The following is a 19,979-nucleotide window of genomic DNA, read 5'->3' as shown; positions in this document are numbered from 1 at the left end:
ATTCTTTTGCATATGACCATCCAGTTTTCCCAACACCCTTTATTGAGGAGACTTTCCTTCTCTGACTGCCATCAGCCATCAGGCTCCTGTCTTGGGTTTCTTGTGTGAACAAAAGAACCATTCTAAGCAAACCTCACAAAATATGCAAACATACCCTCGTTTCATTTCAGCACACATTTCTCCATTACCGTCTGTGCAAAGCATGAAAAAGACCCTGCAGACGAGGCCTGGGTTGGTGAGGTCCTGCAGGAGACCCAGTCTGCGGGGACACTGACCTCATAGATATGGCCCTCGCACCCAGACAGAACACTGTGTCATGTCATCCGATAGGGACAGGGTCCAGTGGTTCTGAGGCAGGAGCGAGCTCTCCTGCCTGAAGCTTTCTGGACCAGCCTTGTGAAGTGGGTTTGACTATGCTAGAGGGACGATCCAAGCAGAAGGGACAGCATGAGCCAGATTTAGAGCCCTGTGTGGGGTTCACCAATCATGGGTTTATTTAGAGCTCTTGAACATGGCCTGTCTGATTTGAAACACTGTAGGTATAAAATGCACATTGGGTTTCTGTGGCTTAGCATGACTATATATGTGTGTGTGTGTGTACACACATACACTTTTTAAATTTTATTTCTTTTTTTAAAAGATTTTTTTTTTTTTAAAGATTTTATTTATTTATTTGACAGAGAGAGATTACAAGTAGGCAGAGAGAGAGAGGAGGAAGCAGGCTCCCTGCTGAGCAGAGAGCCCGATGCGGGACTCGATCCCAGGACCCTGAGATCATGACCTGAGCCGAAGGCAGCGGCTTAACCCACTGAGCCACCCAGGCGCCCTTTTTAAAAGATTTTATTTATTTATTTGATAGAGAAAGTGTGAGAGAGAGAATGAGCATGAGAAATGGGAGGGTCAGAGGGAGAAGCAGACTCCCTGCTGAGCAGGGAGCCTGATATGGGACTCGATCCCAGGACTCCAGGGTCATGACCTGAGCTGAAGGCAGTCGCTTAACCAGCTGAACCACCCAGGCATCCCTCACACATACTTTTTATATTGATTCCACAGGGAATGGTGATATCTTGGATTAAATAAACTATACGATTAAAATTAATTTCACCTGTCTTGCTACACCTGTGGCTTCCCTGTTCTTCCTAATTAACAGTGCTGGTCTGTAGTCAGAGAGGTCTGGGGTATGAGGTGTGCTGATGCCCTTCCTGCCAGCACCCTCTTGCCCTTGACCTCTAGCTGCTCATATCATCTGTCCTTCACTCCCCTGGGACCCCTGTTCCTGCTGAGTTGCAAGAGTGATGAGGGCTCTCCGCCTCACTTCCTTCCCTGTCCAGTGTCCTGCTCGATGTCAGAGTTTACCGGGGAGCGCACATGGAGTGGCCAACTCACTGTCTGCCTCCCCCACGTCAGGTGCACCAGGCGGGGGCTCTTGGACAGCCTGAATGGGGGGACAGAGGCGGCGCCCCAACAAGGGCGGCAAGGAAGGAAGTTTGAGGCTGACACCTAGTGAGTGAAATCAGACCGAAATTAGACTGAAATTAGACCCCTCTTGGCACCACCTGCTCTGTCCACACCCCTCCTGCGACTGGGGGAGAAGAGATGTTGATGAGGTGCACCGTGCTTGGTGATGGGCGGCCCCAGGCCCACCCCAGGGAGACGGGAGTTCTGTGGGCTCCGGCCGTGTGCTGGGCAGGGCCCCGGGTCCCAGCAGAACCACACTTCCACGACCGGGGCGTCCACACCGCCAGATGGGGTGGGGTGGGGCAGGATTTGCTCTCACACTCACCTCCAGAGACCCTGCCGCCACCTCTCCTGTCCTGCTTAGAGTCCCGGCCGGGCACCTCCCACCGAGTGCGTCAGCCCATCGGGTACGCCAGGCGCGGCGCTCGGCTCCGGCCATTGCCACCAACCTGGAAGGCAGGTCGCGTCTGGGGTGACTGATTCTCCTGCTCTCCTCGACTTGGTTTCCACGTGCACCCTCGGGCTCCTACCTCAGAAAAAGCTAAGGACAGACCCCGCTCTGGAAGCATAGCTGAGGATTTGACCTCTTGCGGGAAGTGACTCTTACGGAGAACCTGGAGCTCCGGGATGGAAGCGGAAGGTCCTTTCTTGGGTGTCTCACCCAGGGAGCGTGAGTTGCTAGGCCTCATGGCCCAAGCCGAAGCCACAGCCAGGGTCCAGCTGAGCGCCTGTTGGGAGGTACTGAGCAGCCAGGCGGGGAGCAGGGGTGAAGGGCTCCCCTGCCTGAGGGGAGCAGGCACAGGCTGTGTGGTTTTCACGTCCTGATCGGCTGCTATTGGCCATCTTGGCTTTGGATTAGCTCTGCTTGGAAAGCTCAAATCCCCAAACCCTAGCCAGACCCTCCCCCCCCCCGGGACCAGTTAAATGAGCAACCCAGGCGGGACACCTGGCATTGGTGGTTTTAAAATCTCCCAGGGGATTCGAATCCTGAGTGGTCTTGAGAACTACAGCCCCAGACACACACACACACACACACACACACACACACACACACACTTCACTTCACTGATGAAGAAACAAGCCTGGCTTGTAGGGGCCGTTGAGTTGCCTACAGTCTCGCACTGAGTCCGTGGGAGCTGAGCTTCCAACCTCAGCGGGCTGTCTACCCGCTCTTCAGACTCTCGGAACACCCCAGGGGTCTTTGCAGAGGCGGCCTCTTCCCTGCTTTCTCACTCACGTCTGCGGCTGTGGCATTCAAGTGTCTGGCGTGCAGACATGGCTCCCTGACTCCCTTCCCCAAGACTCTCTTACCCACGGGGGTAGATCACCTCGTCAAATGACCATGTTGCACTGGGATTCTGCAGAGACACAGACAAGCAGGACAGATACATAGGTCTATAGATAGAGAGAGTAGAGAGAGCATGAGAAGTCCCCCAGTCTGTCCTCTGGAAGCTGGAAACTCTGGAAAGCCTGTGTGGGACTCAGCTTGAATCCAAAGGCCCAGCCACCTGGGAGAGCAGAAGGTTTAAGTCGTGGCCCAAGGGCTGGAGAAGCTGAGATGAAATGTCCCACCAGGGAGGCAAGAACTCTGGTGCTGTTAGAGGCCTCAGCGGATTGGCTGGCGCCCACCCAGCTGGGGAGGGCAAATCTGCTTCACTGAGTCCACTGATTCAAAGGCTGAGCACATTTGGAAACACCCCTACAGATTTACCCAGAATGTTTAATCTAGGCTCCTGTGGCCAGTGAAGCTGACACGTGACCTTAACCATCACACAGGTACTCCTGGGCTCAGGCCAGCCAGCTGCCCCTCAGCAGACCTTGTGGAGAGCCACCCTGCCCTGGGATAGGCAGAAACCCTGGGAAAAGGGCAGGGGTGGGCCCTGGAGAGTTCCAGAGCCCACAATGAAGGATGTCGCCTTCTTGGTCACACAATACAGGTTCTCCTGGGGGCAGTAGGCATCTGTGTCTCTCCAACCTTGGTTGATGATGGTTAAATGAATTGAGCTCAGCAACCATCTGGGCCCTAAAGAAGCAACCAGAATATGAGACAGGTGTGCCCCGTGCCAGGGGTGAGTTTCCTGAGGCTTGGAAGGCTCCCAGCTTCACCAGGGTGACCATCAGGAGGCAGCATGTTGGGCAGAGGTTGGCCCGTGGGAACCAGGAGTTAAGTTCTGGCACCGGGTTGCCTGGACCTGACATAGCTGTGCTTTCTGGGCACTTTCATGTTATCCTCCCGGACCCTGCCGTGCTCCCAAGGGGTGGGCTGGGCAAGCCGTGGGCACTGCACTCTGCAGACGGGGGAACTGAGGCACAGAGAGGGAAGGAATTGCAAAGGTCAGTTGGCTCACAAGGCACAGGGAGCGGGGCACCTGAGCCCAGCCTCGGACAGCCACGGAGCAGGCCCGGGGACTCTCCGGGTGCAGCACCAGCTCCTTGTTCCCTGCCTCGGTCCCGTGTGCGGCAGTGACGGTCAAGACCACCGCGGCAGCAACGGGACAGCGCTGTGGAATTCAGAGACAAAAAGCTAAGAAGCAGCTCCGGCCCCGAAACGATCCTCTGGAGCCCCGCCTCTGCGCCCAAACAGCGCCACGGGGATGCCTACGTGACATCCTCGTTTTGAGATGTGGACACTGAGGCTCAGACAGGCTCTAGCCTTGTCCCATCCAGTCATTGGCCCAGCCAGGGCTCGAGCTCAGATCTGCCTGGAACCAAAGCCCATGCACGCCGCCCCCCCCCCCACCTGCGCTGCACTGCTCTGCTTCTCCCCTGAGAGCACAGGGGTTCCCGCTCTCCTCCCGGAAGGAAGTGGGTGCTGTGACCCACTCAGAACCAGAAAGCTGCTGTTTGGGGGATGACCGGGAACCAGCTGTCCAGGTGTCACTTAAACCCATCACTGAGCTGCCAGCTGGGAAGCTAATCTTTGTCCCCACTCTGCAGCGGCTGAGTATCCACTTGGCCTGTTTTGCCGCTTGCTTCCATTCCAGCCTTATAAACAGGAGCGCGTGCAAGGGGCCAGGTCCCAATCTGGACTGCCATGGTGAACGCTGGGAGCTGGCAGAACTGGAACGTTGGAGAACGGGCTTCTGCTATGACCTCTGCCACATTTTTGAGTTGAGCAGGAAGATCTGGCTGGCTGGGAGAGGGGTCCCCAACTCTTCCTATCTGCCTGATAACTTTCTTAGATTGGAAAAGCATCATTCTTGGGTCAAGAACCATTCAGGTCTTCAGATAGATCCTCTAGCTCCTCTTAGAGAACACAAAGTCTTGATAACTGCACCTGTCACCTATCACTGGACACCTGTAATGCACCTAGGAGTTACCAGTACACACCGATTGCATCTAGTACAGCTCTCCTGCAAGCTATGTGCAGAGCTTCAGAGGGGAGATGAGTTACCTAAGGTCACAGCAGTAACAACTGGCAGAATTAAGGGTTAAGGGTCAGTGTCAAGCCTGTCGGCCATAATTTAACCTTGCAGCCTTGCTGTATCTCCAAAGCCTAGGAACCAGGCAACTGGAAATATAGACATGCCCATCTACAGGGTGGAGGCCCAGCCTACTCCCTGTGCCCAAGCATCTCAGTGTGAACCCCGACATAGCACCCTGACGCCTATAGATAAAGGCAGGTAGAAGTAGTAGGGATCATCTCTGACCACTTGGCTGATAGCAGCTTGGGTAGACCTGGAGTAGGGCCCAGTGGCCATCAGCTCTGGCAGCTGGACCCATCAGTAGAATTGGTTGGCCAGTGTGGACTATGCAGCAAATACTTTTCAGAAAGATGGTTCCACTGACGGTCCCAACCAAGGAGCCACTTGTGCTGCACCATGGGGCATGTCAGAGGACCCTGGAAAACATTCAGAAATCTCTCCCTTCACTCTTACTGGGAGTCACTACCTTCTATCACATTCACACTGGCTCCCATGTTAAAGCCCTCATGGGTCACATTTGACTTTTTCCAAGTATTTGAGCAGGGTCTGAAGATTCACACAGATTCTCATCCAAAAGCGCTAATTAAATTTTTCTGAGTTAAAATTCACATGTCTAGAAGCATGTGTAAGGCCATTATCTCTGCAGCGACATATGCTTCCGAATAATTACGGTTGTACCAAATCACCGGAGTGTGGCTTGGAAGTGCTAGTGGGTCTGACAGCACCATTGTTGTGGCTTTTCAAAGTCATGGAATTATGTAGATGGCGGAGGGGTTTAATGTGCAGGAAGTTGTCCGGCGTTAGTATTTTAATAAAATGCCTTCCATTCTAATGTCTCATGAAAAGATAAAGTGTCAGCTTATGACTTACAGGTCTTCAAATACATGCATTCTCCAGGAGTCTTGGAAAGACATCAGGCTGTCTTCCCAAAGACTGTTCTGTGGCCCACGCTGCCTTGGGTGTACAGTGTGAGTGTGTGTGTGTGTGTGTGTGTGTGGTGTGGACATGCGTGCGTGTGCATGGCAGCGTGGGGAGGAGAGGTGAAGGTCTTTGGACCCTGGAACCGGGCCGAGGAGCTGGGACGGGCATCCTGGTGCCAGGCAGGCTCATGGTCGCCGGTGCCCACAGCCCAGGCTTCTGATCCTGGATTTTCCCAGGCCGTGTGAGCGTGGCACATCACCACCGTGGTGTCTCCTCTGTACAGGGCCTCTATCAGGGGGTTGAAACAATGTTTGGGAAGCTGCCATCAAAGCCTTGAGCCCCGGGGGACCTGAAAGGGGAACTGGGTCTGCAGCTGCTGCTCTTCCTGGTCCTGTCCTCACCCCAGAATTTAGTTTCCTTCAAGATTCCCACTGTCCAGCAGAATGGAGACACAGGTCTCCCTCTCCCTGGAGTTTCAGAGAACGTCTTGCAGTTCTGGCAAAGGTACCCCATCCTCCCTCCGGGGACCAGGACCGCCAGGCTGCGGGGTGAGGGTGAGACCTAGGGGTGAAGGGCGAGGGGGTGGGGGCTTCCCGGCCTCATCCGCCCTCTGCGGTGACAGTCAGCACAGGGACCTGCCAGTGACCCTGATCTGAGGGCCTCCTGCCGAGAGAGAGGAGCGTGGCTCCCCCCACCGCAGCAAATACAGGGCACAGGGACGCAGAGGTGGGCCAGGCCCCTCGGACGGGTGCAGTGAGATGCAGGGAGGGCATCTGCGGGCATCTCATGTGTGTCACCCTGGGGAACGAGAATCTGTTACTGGGCTCTGCTCCCTATCTATGAGCAGACCCCAGCCAGCAGCATTTCATGGCTCCCTCCACGCTGGCAGTGTTTGGATCCACCACCCCCGCCCCCCCCCCCCCGGGTACTTGCAGGGCCTGCCTGAAGGACCTGCTGCAGAAGCATCTGGAATGCAGGAAAGCAGGCTCCTGCCCCTTTTCCCCCTCTCTCCAGGCTGCCCTGCGGACCCAGAGTGCGGGCTCTCACTGCAGGGTGTTTGAGCAGGGAGCTGTGTCAGGGCGGTCGGGGGCAGGGGCAGGCTTGTGTGTGTTGTGAGCGCAGAAGCATAAACGTTTTCCCCGGAGTAGAGCCCGCTGGCAGAGGTTTTCCTGGTTCGTATCCCAGGCAGTAAATACATGGAGAGTCACTTTGGTGCCTGATGGAAGTCAGGGATGGGGGGCAGGGAGCTCTGCTTTTCAGAGGTCCAAGACGACTCAGTGCCCAGTGCCGCAGCTTCAAACCCTGGGCTCTGTCCGGCTCGCTGCACACAGGGCTGTAGGAACGGGGCAGGGACTTGGTGCTCTGCTGTGTTGTTTCGGCCACAGACAACTGGCCCTGCCTAACCCACCCCTGCCTCCCTAGTGGCTTCCTCACTGGGTGTGTGTTAGTGCCCCAGAGCCGTCGGAGCCAGCTACCGCTAACTGAGCGGCTGAAGCCACAGAGGTGTATTGACTCCGCTCCAGAGGCTGCAAGTCCAAGATCGAGGTGATGGCAAGGTTGACTCCTTCTGAAGCCGGGGATGAGGGAGAATTTGTTCCAGGGCTCTCCCCTGGCTTCTGGGGTCTGCTGTCAGCCTTTGGCATTCCTTGGTTTATGGAAGCATCCCCCAGTCTCTGCCTTTGGCTCTGCCTGGCCTTCTCTATGTGTGCATCTGTGGCCAAATTTACCCCTTTGATAGGGACACTGGTCATGTTGGGTTAGGGCCACCCATCTCCAGGCTGAGTCCATCCTAACTGATGACATTTGTAATAACCCTACTTCCAAGTAAGATCACGCTGAGGTCCTGGGGGTTAGGACTTCCACACATGAATTTCAGGGAGACTGTTCAACCCACAGCAGGTGACACAACAAAGGGAAACAAAGTATCACATTCTGAACACCTACGCCCAAGAATCCCTAAACTCGGGGCACTTGGGTCAGCCTTCCGGGGCAGGAGCGGGGAGTTCATTTGTCCACCATGTGCTTTTCCCTTTCAGTAAAGAGGAAAGAGGCACAGCATGGCAGGAACCTTTCAGCACGCAGTGACCTTGCCCCGGCGGAGAGTAAGACTGATCAGAACAGGAGCTCCCCTTTCCCAGAGGGGAAGGCACTCAGGGGCCTGAGCAGAGCTAGACCTGGCATAAGAGGAGCTGGAGGTTCCCTATTACAGGGTTATCTGTAAGGGGCCATGTGGTATCCCTGCCCAGATCTAGAAGGAGAAAGAAGCAGTTGCGGCAATGTGGACATCCCAGTGCCTTCTCGGTCCCCTTGAGCTGGGAGAGCTAGGTCGGGGCAAAGCCAGTCACAACAGGTGCACAGCGTGGAGCAGGGGTCCACGCGCTCAGGAGGTGCCGGAAGTGGGTCTGCCAGCCACATCTGAGCACAAAAGGGGGCGGCGCCCCAGCAGCCTGGCCCAGCAGCCCCCACAGAGCAGCGTCCAGGCTTGTGCTGACCCAGAGTCTGTCTTTGCCTGAGGCCCTGCTGGAGGCCACACACCGGCTTTTCAGAGCAGGAGTCCTCGTGTGTACTGTGGCCGGCGGCTGGTGCCAAAGTCCCCAGGCAGCACAGGACTGTGGAGAAGGGCTTCTCAGGCTGGGAGACATGGAGAACTAATCTTGTCTCATCTGCGGTGTGGGATCTGAGCCCCGGCACTCGGGCTGCATTCGGTGAAACCTGGTTTCTGTGGAGGAGCCGCCGGCTCGCTGAGCCTGGAAATGGGAATGACACCGGCTCTCCAGGAGAATTGTTCATCGAGTAATTTACCCAAAGGAGACCGGGAATTATTACGGACCCTGGCGGAGAATTGAGACTTTACATTAAATCTCTGAGAAGCAAACAAAATAGATTTTATCTATTAATTATCTAGTGGTAAAATTTTACATTGTCCCGAATCATTGTATTCTGTGACATCTACAGAACCTGAAAATAGTAATGTTCATCTTGCCGGATGGTTTAATGATATTTGGCTCTTTGATAAGTCCTCTTGGGAAGGCCAAGAATGCTAAGACTGAATTTAGCGACACGGAGGAGAGCAGACATTTTGGTAAAGCCATTTGGCATCACATAGCAACAACGTGCTGGCGTTCAGCTCTTTCATTGTTATTATTAGGTGTGAATTCTAAATTCAGGGTTTTTGTCCCCTTAAAGTCATCACTTCCCAAAATAGGTTTCTTAAAAGTACAGCTTTCCCAGATGCTAACAGCTCCATTCCCCCATTCGGGCTAACGAGGACATGAGCAGAAATGAGGTCACATTTTCCCACGAGGTCAGAGGGCAAGCGTAGCCGGTGTTTCTGGAAATAGGAAGCCAAATAGGGGGGTTCATTAAGCGTCAAAAAAGGGGCATTGTGGGAGCCCTGGGTGACTCAATCAGTTTGCATCTACCTTCAGCTCAGGTCATGATCCCGGGGTCCTGGGATCGAGTCCTGCTTCAGGCTCCCTGCTCAGCGGGGAGTCTGCTTCTTCCTCTGCCTGCTGCTCCCCCGTTTGTGCGTGCACTCTCTCTCTCTTTCTCTCTGTGGCAAACAAATAAAATCTTTTTTAAAAGGTGGGGGTCGTTATGACAATGGAGGCTTGAACTCTACCATCTTTCCCTTCCTTCCCTTCATGGGCTTGTCCTTACCACATCGGCCCAAAGAACGCCAGGGAAAGCACTCCGGTTGGCCGCACAGAGTAATGGCCCAAGCTCAGTCTCTTCTGGGGACTCCCCTGGGCAGCCCCCCACCGTGAGAACCGCGGCTGCCTGGCTGCCTGCCGTCGCACACACACCTCTGCCCCGGGGGGAGGACAGGGGCCAGAACCAGGGGAGCGAGCAGGTGCCAGACCTTCCTCTCTGACTTCCTGCTGGGTGACCCTAGGCGACCCCTTCTCTTCTCTGGGCCTCAGGTTCCTCATTTGGCAGTGGGCAGGGAGAGGGTAACTTGGGATCTCCAAGCCATGGCCTTTTCTACCTTGTATCCGTGCTGGATAAGGTCCAAATAGGGCCACTGGTGCTGGAGACACTTGAGAGTAAGTGGATTGATCTGGGATGGGGTTGGGGGGATTCCATGTACAGAGAAGAAGGCTTTCACTTCCTCACAACCTGGTACTAGGACCCCTGAGTGGAGTTGTCTGATGGGCACCAGGAGCCTTCCAGAAAAAGGCCCCTTTGAGACATGGGCTGTATCTCCCCTGTCTCATGAGGTCACTTGAGGGGACCCTGACTATGGCCGTGGCCCAGGACCACCAGAATCAAAACCCTGGGAAGAGGCCTTTGTCACCTGTGTGGGACGTACGCTGAGCTTTGCAGAACGGTTGCAAAGTTGCTCTCAGTCCTCCTCCCAGGCAATCTTCTTAGGAGGCCAGAGCTGGGTTTGAAGCAAAGCACCAGTGTCTTCTAGTCGAAGAGGTGACCTTATTCGGCTGCCTCCTTTTCCATAGCAAACCAACAGGCCCAAGGAGGGGAAATGACTTGCCCAGGGTCCCCTAGCAGGACAGGAGGAAAGCTGGAGCCAGGGGCCAGGTCACTATTAGCCACTAGTCTATTACTTAGGTATGCCTGGGTTCCAGAGTCAGGCAGATGGGGGTTCAAATCCTGCCTTTACAGTTTACGGGCTGCGTGACCTTAGGCAAATTCCTTAACCTCCTTGTCTATCTATTGCCTTACATGGAGCTAGTCCCCTCTCCCCGGGGCCCACGGAGTCACACGTGTACAGTGCGCTGTTACTCCAGAGCTGGAATGAACTCAGAGCCCGTGGAGGCCCACCGCCCCTTCCTGTTGCTGCCGTGAGTTGCCGTGGAGGAGGCAACTACAGCAGAGAGCCTGAGGCTTGGCCAAGAGGCTGTGCTCTCAGTAACGGGCTCCCGTGTCTCCGCAGGCTGGTGGAGCTGTCTTCCTCGGTGCCCATCGGCTCCCACTGGGGGGTGCTGTCCAAGTGCTTGGCCTACAGCAAGGCCGCGTCGGACCCCTTCGTGTACTCCTTACTGCGACACCAGTACCGCAAAAGCTGCAAAGAGATCCTGAACAGGATCCTCCACAGACGCTCCCTCCACTCCTCGGGCCTCACGGGCGACTCCCACAGCCAGAACATTCTGCCGGTCTCCGAGTGAAGGACGCCGCTCTTGCTGGAGACGGAGGAATGAGACAGTTGGTGAGAAGCGGGAAGGGAGGGCTCGGGGTCCTGGGCGGACTCCTCCAGCTGCCACCCCCCTGGCCGGCCCAGCGATGCCTGCTCCCTGGTTCCTCAAGGGCAGAGGTTGGACCGTTCCTGTTTTGCACCAAAGGATGACCGAGGTTACTCGCTCTGGGCTTTCCTTTCAGAGGAGCTCCTTTGAGCTCCTGGACTCAACCAGAGACTCCCCAGGAGTGACGCCAAGTCTGGTCACGATCAAGGACACGCAGCGCTGGTGGCAGGTGGGGAAGCATGGCGTCCACCTGCTCCCTAACCCCTGGGCGTTGGGCTCCATGCTGAAGAGTGGTGGTGGTCTCCATGGGATGTGAGTCATGCTGAACGTGAGGTTGGCAGCGGCCTTTCGGCCTTACCTCCAGCATGGCTGCTCTTCTCCACGTGGTCGTGGTGGCGGCTTTAACCCAAATCTCACCCAGCTGGTAGTCACCAAATTGTGCTCAGCTGGGACTCGGGACCCTGAGTCCCAGGGGAAAATGTTGAACGACTTGCTGCTGCCCCATTGTGGCCGAGCCGTGGTCTTAGAAATGGTTCTGTTGGGTTGAACTCTGGTCCCCCATGTGTCCACAAGAGCTAACATTTGTGTGTGTAGACAATCTTAGCCTGAAAATGGTTTAAACAGGCAGCCACCTTCTTCTGATTCACCCGTCCTAACCGCTGGAGCCAAGGAGAGGCAGGAGGAAGGAGGCTGCCTGGTGCCCCCACCCCTGGTTGTGACCTGAATTTGCAGGAGGCTTTTCACCTCCAGCTGGTCCTGTGAGAGGCCCCTACAAGAACTGACCCGAGCAGGGGTTCGATGGGTTTGATATTGGTTGTAAGGCCCTGGGCTCCATGATCCCAGTGGCTACACATCTGGTCTCTGTGAGTCTGTCAGCAGAAAGTGGAGGCTGTTCCAGGTGATCAAGAATGTGCCCTGTGCTAGTGAAGAGAGGGTAACATTTTTATGGAAAATGATCGCTTTGATATCTCTGCCAAACCATTAGCAGCTCCATCTTGATTTACGGAAAGCCAAGGTGAGTGGGCCGTGCTCTCTGCCCATCTGTCTTTGTTTACCATTTCGGATGATATGTGAATGCCAAGAGGGTTATTTCTCCGTCCTCTGTTCTGATGCCTCTCGGGTAGAAAGGACGGGGAGCCACAGACTCTGATGGCTCGTCTCTCCAGCTCTCTGTGTCCTAGCTTTGGAAGTACAGGGGGAGGACACTGTCCAGCACAGACCAAGTGGCAAGAGTCTAACATTTTTTACTGCCGAGGGCCCCAGTATGGAAAGACAGAGAAGTGTTGTGCACATTTCCTTGAAAAGATGTTGTGGAAATTACCTTAGCTCCCCATTTAGAAAAGAGATAGCTGAGCCCAGCCTAGTCTTGCCTACTTTCCAGGTTTTCATGGGACAGACATGGCCTCCCAGGCCTTGGCGCCTGTCAGTTCTAGTTGGAGGTGTGCTCACACTGCCTGGAGGAGCCCGTGGGGCACATCCCTCCCCAGCTCCGTGTTGAGGGACATCACATTGGTAGCTTGAAATCAGCCATGATGGGAATACTTATGCCAAGAAAATCAGCAAAATCTAAAACCAGGACTTCCGCCCTGAGAGCCGGTGGTCCAGCGTCCCCCAGCACACCACTGCCCAGACATGACTTTGTGCTCTGATTCACAGCACGTTCGTTTGAATCAAGTTTGAATCACAGCAGACATTCATTTTAGTGGAACTTTCCTAGTGACAAGCAGCTGTTCACGCCCACCCCACTGTCCCAACCCCAAAAGTACCGATGAGGTTGCAAACAAGAATGAAGCCAAGAAGGTAGGCACGATTGAATCCTACAATCTCCCTTTCCATGCAAATATTCTCCAAATTGGGTGACAGAGGAGTAGTGACCTAGTAGGTGAGGCTAATAGGCAGTCAAGTTCAAGCAACAACCTTGTTTTCATCCGAGTTGGGGAATGACTATGTCAAATTCTCTTTCTTCTTGTCCTGTGTATGCGACCTGTTATACTCCCAGAGGCAAATGGATCACTTTCACCTCTTCCTGAGCTAAAAAACAAACAAACAAGCAAAACCAAAAGATCTCTCACCCACAATACCACAAATCTTAGAAAGATACATATCATAATTTTTGCCAAGCTCCTAGGACTGCTAAAGTGAAAACACACACCATAAAACCAGTTGTGTTGGCATCATGTAGACAAAAGACCAAAGAAGTCAGCCGGAGGGGTGTTTTCACTATTGTCTGGACAGGCATTAAGAGTCAAGGAGAAGCAAGGAGAAAGCATTAGCGGTCAGCACCGACCAGCTCAGCTGTAATTACCTTTAGATGAGTGTTGGTGTTCATCGATACCCAGTCTATAAAATTCTCCCCTGGCTTCGTTATTCCCGGGTGAATTATCTACCTCATTTGCTAATTTAATTTATCAAACACAACATGGGTTTCTCAGGTAAAACACTCAGAAACAGCGAGATCAGCGGGTCTGGGAACACTTACTTGACTTCAGTCTAGCATCAGGCTCGATGTGTAAGGCCCAGACTCTGGTGGACGCTGGATCAGGTGGGAAAGAGCTTCAGGAAGCTTAGAACTGAAGCCTGGCCTGGGTAAGGGCCGGGGTCTGATTCCTGCCCCTCCCCCCCCACCAGGGCTCTGTCTCTAGCCCTACACAAGCAGAAATGTAGATTTAATTCCTGCCCTGGGAGGCTTTTTCAGTCACCCTGCAACTACTCCAGCTTTTTCTTGCACTTCCTCTAGAAGGAGAAGGCACCAGAGCCCTAGGACCCTACCTGAGGGACCACCAGCTCAGGTGAGGGTCCTGGCATCTGGGGTTTGTGTGTCTCATGGTCAGCTGACCTCCGGGAGCGATGTCGCTAAGGGCCAGCCTGTTTTTACTTAGAAAGCGGCTGGGTCATGAGGGAAGTTGACTCGAGCCCCCTGATACCAACAGCCCATGCCTTCTGGGGTTCAGCTCAGTCTCCTGTCACCCTGAGCAATAAACCTCTCTCGTGTCACTGAAATTAGTTTTCTTTCTCATGGTGCTCTTCTCTCTGAGAGAAGACAGACAGGACAGGCCATGCCCACGCGCAGGCAGGGAGACGATGCCTGGGGTATGGCCTATGGCCGTGCATTTCTAGAATGTAACCCAAATGCAGGATAACTCAGATGGCCCATGGTCTTAATGAGGATATTTTATCAGGTGCCAGAAATTCCTTGCATTGGCTCCTTTCCTTTGGACCATGAGCACCCCAGGAGAGAGTGAGGTCCGGGATATATTTGTGCCCCCCCCCTCCTTTCTGGAAGGTCTAAAGCACCTGGAACAGCTTTTGGCTTGTGAACTTCATTATCCACAGGAAACACCAAGGGAGCGTGTTTAAGATGCAGATTCCGGTACCCTCTCCTCAGAGATTGGCCCGAGGCAGCCTGGGATTCTGCACTGTCGAACCTCCATGCCCCGGCCACTGCGGCCGGGGGCCCCCCAGCTCTCCCCTGAGAAGGGGATCTGGGACACGTGGACACACTCCGTGGAAAGCTGGGCCTTCCTAAATATCTCTGTTTGTCCTGTAGCTTTCCCCAAATCTCCAGACAGTTCAGTCTTCAGCCTCATTTAAGGGCTGAGTCATTTTGCTCTCAGAGCGACAATGCGCTCACTCCGTGAAATTCTGAAATTCTAAAAACCCGTCTTCAGAGACTCTGGTGGAAGAGCTGCCACCCTCCCCTCCAGAGGTATTTGCAAAGCAACCTCATTCCATTCCCAGGGGCTCCCTGGTCAGAAGTGCGGGTGTCCGCGGTGGGGTCGGCAGAATATAGCAGCACCGGCTGGCTGGGGGCCGGGACACTTTGTTAGAGAGCAGGAAACTGGCTCTTAGAGGGTCCCGTGGGGACATGTGCTTGGGTCTCCTCTCCGCCTCTGCCTGGGCAGCCCGGCTGTGGGAGCCGATGGCCTCTGGGTCCTCTGCTGCCAACCACAGCTAGCCCAACGCCCTTCCCACCCAGCCTCAGTCCCCGGGAGTGGAGCCAGGCCAAGGTCAGGCCAGAGGGAGACAGTGCTGGATGCCAACCCCTGAGTGTGGGTCTGTTTTTGGTTCCCCACTTCATCCAGCAAGGCTGACCCAGTCTGGGCCCCCCGGGAGCCGCTCCTCATAGTGACCGTGGTCCGTAGCCCTAACAGCTCATGGGTACTGAGGGAAACTTACAAGCCAGTGCTGTGCTGAGTGCTTTCGGGCCATGTTTCCATGGGTCATCACCATGACCCTAGGACGTAGGGACTGGCATCTCCTTTTCAGACTGCTGGGAAGGTCTGTAAGTCCTGGGGTAGCAGTTAGAGATGTGTGAGGGGCAACACAAAACAGGCCGTGGGCTCCAGAAGGGCAGGCCGGTGCTGATAGGACGTCGCAGCCGCACCCAGCTGGGGCAGCTGCAGGCACAGCAGGTGTCTTTCCATCCCAGCAGAGAACCCCTTGCTCCCAGCTTCGGTGCTAATGCCCTCACCCCCCAGCCGGGCCCTGGGGCCCCTCCCAGCACACGGCCGCCCCTTGCTTGGGAAGGACCCCTCTAGACTTCTCTTTCTCTAGGAGAATTCGGTGAGAGGGGGGAAGGACTGAGCAGCCGCTTCTGTACCTGGGATTTATGCTTCCCAGGCCCTTTTCACCTCCAAGAAATCTATCTGACGAGATGTCTTAGGTGTTTGAGGACTCACTGTTAACCTGCATTTTCCCGAAACTCTGGGCCAGTTGCCCTTAGGATATCAGAACAACACAGCAGTGTCCTGAAGCCAGACAGGTTCCCGTGGAAGACCCTGGTGTTGGCTTCGGACCCCAGGCTGAGCTGGCCATAAGTAGAGGTTGGATGGAGGTGTCCTCCCCAGTTTGCTTTTTGGAGTTCGGAGGAGAACCGTGGCTGAGGCGGTGTGGCTTGTAAGCCTCTCCACGTTCCCAACAGTCTCCCACTTTCTCTCCAGACCACTTGCCCTTTTAGCCCCCAAAGAGCTAGTCCAACCCTTGGCCAGCTGCCTTTGTCCTGCTGCTGGCAGAAGCCTTGGCCCGGGGCGAGGGAGGAGAAGCAGGACTCTCGGGCTTGCTGTGGCATCTCCAATTTGGACAGAGCCATGACGTCAAAGGCCTCCTCGTGCCTCCTTCCATAAAAACGGGCCATGGACTTGCTCATCTTCCTGGGGAATCTGTATCGGGACAGGGAAGTGGCTGGGACATGTGGCTTTGGGCAGCCTGGCCTAGATAGCATGGCACATGCGGTGGAATTGGTTGGGGTGGGGGGCAGGGAAGCAGAGTCCCGGAGCCAGGGAGGGAGGGACATGGGGCAGCTGCAGGCTCCAGCCCAGAACTGCAGCCCAGAACGTGCCTGTCCCTCCTTGGATGTTTCCTGAGCACCTTCTCTGTGCCCAGCCCGATGCTGTATCAGCCTCTGCGGGAGACAGGGCTGCCCAGGAGGGGTTGAGCACACTGCTCGGGGGTGCAGAGTGGGGGCTGAAGCACTTGACCAGTGGGGAAGGAGGGTTCTGGGAGGCTTTTCAGAGGTGAGGACACTGGCCCAGAACATGTAGTAGGACAAACGGAGACAAGACACAGAGGAGAGGTGAAAGTGCCTGGGAAGGAGGCTCATGGGCTCAGAGCTTGGTGCGTGCCCAGGATTGGTGTCGGCTGAGTCCAGAGGAGAAAAAGTGCCTCCTGGGAGAGTGACTGATCTGTGGACCATGAGAGACGATCCAAGTTTTGGAGTTAGGATACTGAAATGAGGTCTCTTAGAGAGAACGCGGAGGGAAATCGACATGCACCTAGCTACTAAAAAGAAAAGGAACAGAAGAACGAAGGAAGGCAGGCAAGAGGGAAGGAAGGACAGACGGACGGAAGGACGGATGGACAGAAGGAAGGAAGGGCCAGAACAAACTGCATTTATTTTAAGGGACATCTACATTTAACAGTGAGTGGGAGGAGGGCATATTTCATTGTTCACAAACCAACCACGTTGGCCAGGGCACCTCCCTGACAATATGCACGAGGGGCACAGAGGTGTGTCTTCAGTAGTGAGGGTGCATAGGCTCTGTCACCGCCGGGTCCTGACGGCCACTGCCACGCACCCCTGGGGACGACTGGAGGAATTCGCACACCCGGAGCAGCCACGGTGGCGAAAGCTGCTCTCGTACCGTGTGGCAGGTCAGCCACACTGCATTCACACCCACACCGCCATTGGGCTTGTACCGTTGGCTCGCACAACGTCATGTAAAGATGTCTCTAGCATATCAAGGTCAGTCGTTATGAATCCACTCAGTCTTAGCAGGGCTGGAATGGCCATATTTAAAGATTTTTAAAATAATTTAGATTGTGGACTCAAAGGACTGTGCGCACCTTTGGGAATGCGTGTGCTCCTAGGAAGACCATCGTAGCATTTCCTGAGTCCTTTCTTCCACGGGCTGGTGACTCTAGAGTTGGGATCTTATTTCTCCCCTGATGCAAAGGGTTGTTGCACGTATTCAAGAGAACCTCAGGTCCGTGTTTCAATAGTTTCAAAGAACCCAAGATCTGTATTTGGACATGGAAACCCACTCTGATCATCCCCATCAAGGTCCTGGCCTTGATATCACCCCATCCTGTCCAGAGGGAATGTGTTTGGGAGAGAATCAGATGCCATCACGATGGCACACCTCGGTTAGCTTCATCTGAGTCGGTCCATTTCCTGATGACCAGATACCAAAGCCCCAGCCCCTAAAGGCTCAGCCTGCCATTGCCTTGCCTCCAAGTCTTTTAATACCAAATCCTTGCTTGAATTACTTGCAACCTAACCCTATGCTCTAAAAAACCTTTAAATGCCAAGTTCCCCTGAAAACTGAAATCATTCCAAACCTCAGCAATCCTGTTTTACAACAAGCATGTAAATAGGACCTCCTCTGGAACATTCGAGGGACATTTCATGAGGATGGTGTCTCGCCAAGCCCATCAAGGTGTCCCCAGGGGAAACCTGGTTAATTGCGGGTCACATACAGCATTGGCAGCCCAGGGACACATCATAAAGAAGTCTTGTCCTCCCCTCATTACCACACAGGGCATTTTTCTAGGTATTGGAATAAGCCTGTCTTTACATTTGTAGGCTCATTTGGGAGAAGAGATTGAAGCCCTTGCCGCTTGGACGTGTGTTACCATTTTGGTGAGACAGCTCCTAGGAGGACATGAATCTGTCGCTCTGTTGAGGTGTCCGGTGGAGGCCAACCTCCCTATCCATCTTCCCTCATGGAGCACGCCTGTCTCCCACCCAGAGGCTTTGCCCTGCTCAGTGCCCAGCTCGAGAGCACCAAAGTCAAATTCTCAGTTGACCTTGAGTTATCATAGGTTTCATTATTTGTTAGTGTCTGTGCAAAGTGGGGAGGGGGACTTATGCTGTCTGTAGCTTGGGGCATCCAGAGAACAGACCAATGGATGACAAAAGGGAGCCCACCTTAAGGAAACCTAAGTATGCGCCACCTCGTTTAGCATTCCACATGGAAATGTACGTTGTATATGGACACTTGAAAAATACTTTCGGAAACCAGGATTTAGAAAAATAAAAGATTTCACTCCCGGAGACAAAGTGATCTGGCTCCTGTACCATGTTCTATCCCTAACGTCAGACCCATAGGAAAATGGAGATGTTTCTGTTGGAGCAAATGTGCCCATGAACACGTGTGTCGTGCTTCCGTGTGCCCATGAGTATATGCGTATGGGTCAGCGTTCACAGACTCAAACAGCCGCATATGGAGTAAAAAAAAAAAAAAAAGGAAACAAAATTTTAGCAGCCTCTAATGTTTAACTTTGTATTGTAGCTTTAACTTTATTTTCTCCTAATTTATTAAACAGAAATATAGCTCCATTATACACGTGCACACACACACACACACACACATTATTAGAAGCCCCCCAATGTGACAATATTACCTTTCATGTAATACACTTGCCAACACTGTTTTTCTGTTGCAACAGGAATCAAGAATTTTGAATCCAAGGCCAATGTTGCCTGCTCTGTTTACAATGGCTTGTGTTTTGTGAAAACATATCAAATGTTGTAATATATTTTTATGATAGAATCGATAGTTAATACGGGGGGATGGGAGGGGAGGGAGGAAGTATATATTGTGTTTCTGTCCAATAAAGCCTCCTGTTATAAAATCTTGTCCACACTTTGATGTCCTGGTATGAGCACATTTTTATCATGTACAATACAAGTTAGTTGTCAGAAATGTTGGCTTTACGATGCTTCACGGTGGGACATAAGTACCTACGTCTTTTCTCGCCTATCTTCCTGCATCGTGTTCTATTTTCTCTCCCGTCTCTGCTCTACAGATGCCCGGGCCCTCACACAACCTTCTGGGGTAGGTCTGCCTCCTTTGGGATGATCTCTTGACTCACCCAAACCCACAGCAGTCACACTTCTTCAAACACATGTGCCCGGGAGCCGACTGCCTGACCCTGGGATACCAAATACTATTTAGCTTTGCCACTCTGGGCCCAATTCCTTAGGCTTGGCTGACGGTGACCAGGTATGGTCTGGTGTTAGGTTTCCCCAACACCCCTCAAGGACCACAGTCCTTGCCCGGACCTCTCTGGGCCCATGGATGCCTCCAGAATGGCCACAGTGCAGGAGGCATCCTTTTCCTAAGTGAGCTTAGGGTGGGTCCCGCAGACAGCCTCTCAAGGGGTGGGGTCCAGGCCACTGCTCAGACTGGGCCTCTTTGGGTCCTGCGGAGCAGAGCTGAGCACCCAGCAGCCACGAGGAGGCCTGCGGTGGCCTCAGGGGTGTGGCATGTGAGTCCCAGGCCAGCCCTCAGGGAGCAAGAAAGAGGAGCGAATTGGAATGTCCCAGCAATCAGCCGACAGGAGCCTCGTCACCACCAGGGGACATCTCCGGGGCTGGCTGCAGGACACCCTTATGCTGACTAAGGGTGGGAAGAGTTTCAGGTCCTGAGAACCTCTCAGAACTTCTGTGTTCCAGATGCTGAGCTAAGTCCTA

At 53.9% G+C, this 19,979-nt stretch overlaps 1 protein-coding gene across 1 annotated transcript in view; it reads left to right on the top strand.

The window, feature by feature from the left end:
* GPR26 (G protein-coupled receptor 26) overlaps positions 1-19,138 on the top strand; it is a 33,060-nt gene extending 13,922 nt beyond the window's left edge. Inside the window, exon 3 of the mRNA XM_004751886.3 lies at positions 10,699-19,138. Coding sequence (XP_004751943.3) covers positions 10,699-10,930 — 232 coding nt within the window. The 3' untranslated portion in view covers positions 10,931-19,138. The remainder of the gene's footprint in view (positions 1-10,698) is intronic.
* The last annotated feature ends 841 nt before the right edge of the window (positions 19,139-19,979 follow it).

Source organism: Mustela putorius, unplaced genomic scaffold (assembly GCF_011764305.1).
Source record: "Mustela putorius furo isolate JIRA1106 unplaced genomic scaffold, ASM1176430v1.1 tig00003909_pilon_pilon_pilon, whole genome shotgun sequence".
Classification (NCBI taxonomy): Eukaryota; Metazoa; Chordata; class Mammalia; order Carnivora; family Mustelidae; genus Mustela; species Mustela putorius.
Note: the sequence above shows the minus strand (reverse complement) of the source record. Positions and strands in the feature narration are given on the sequence as shown.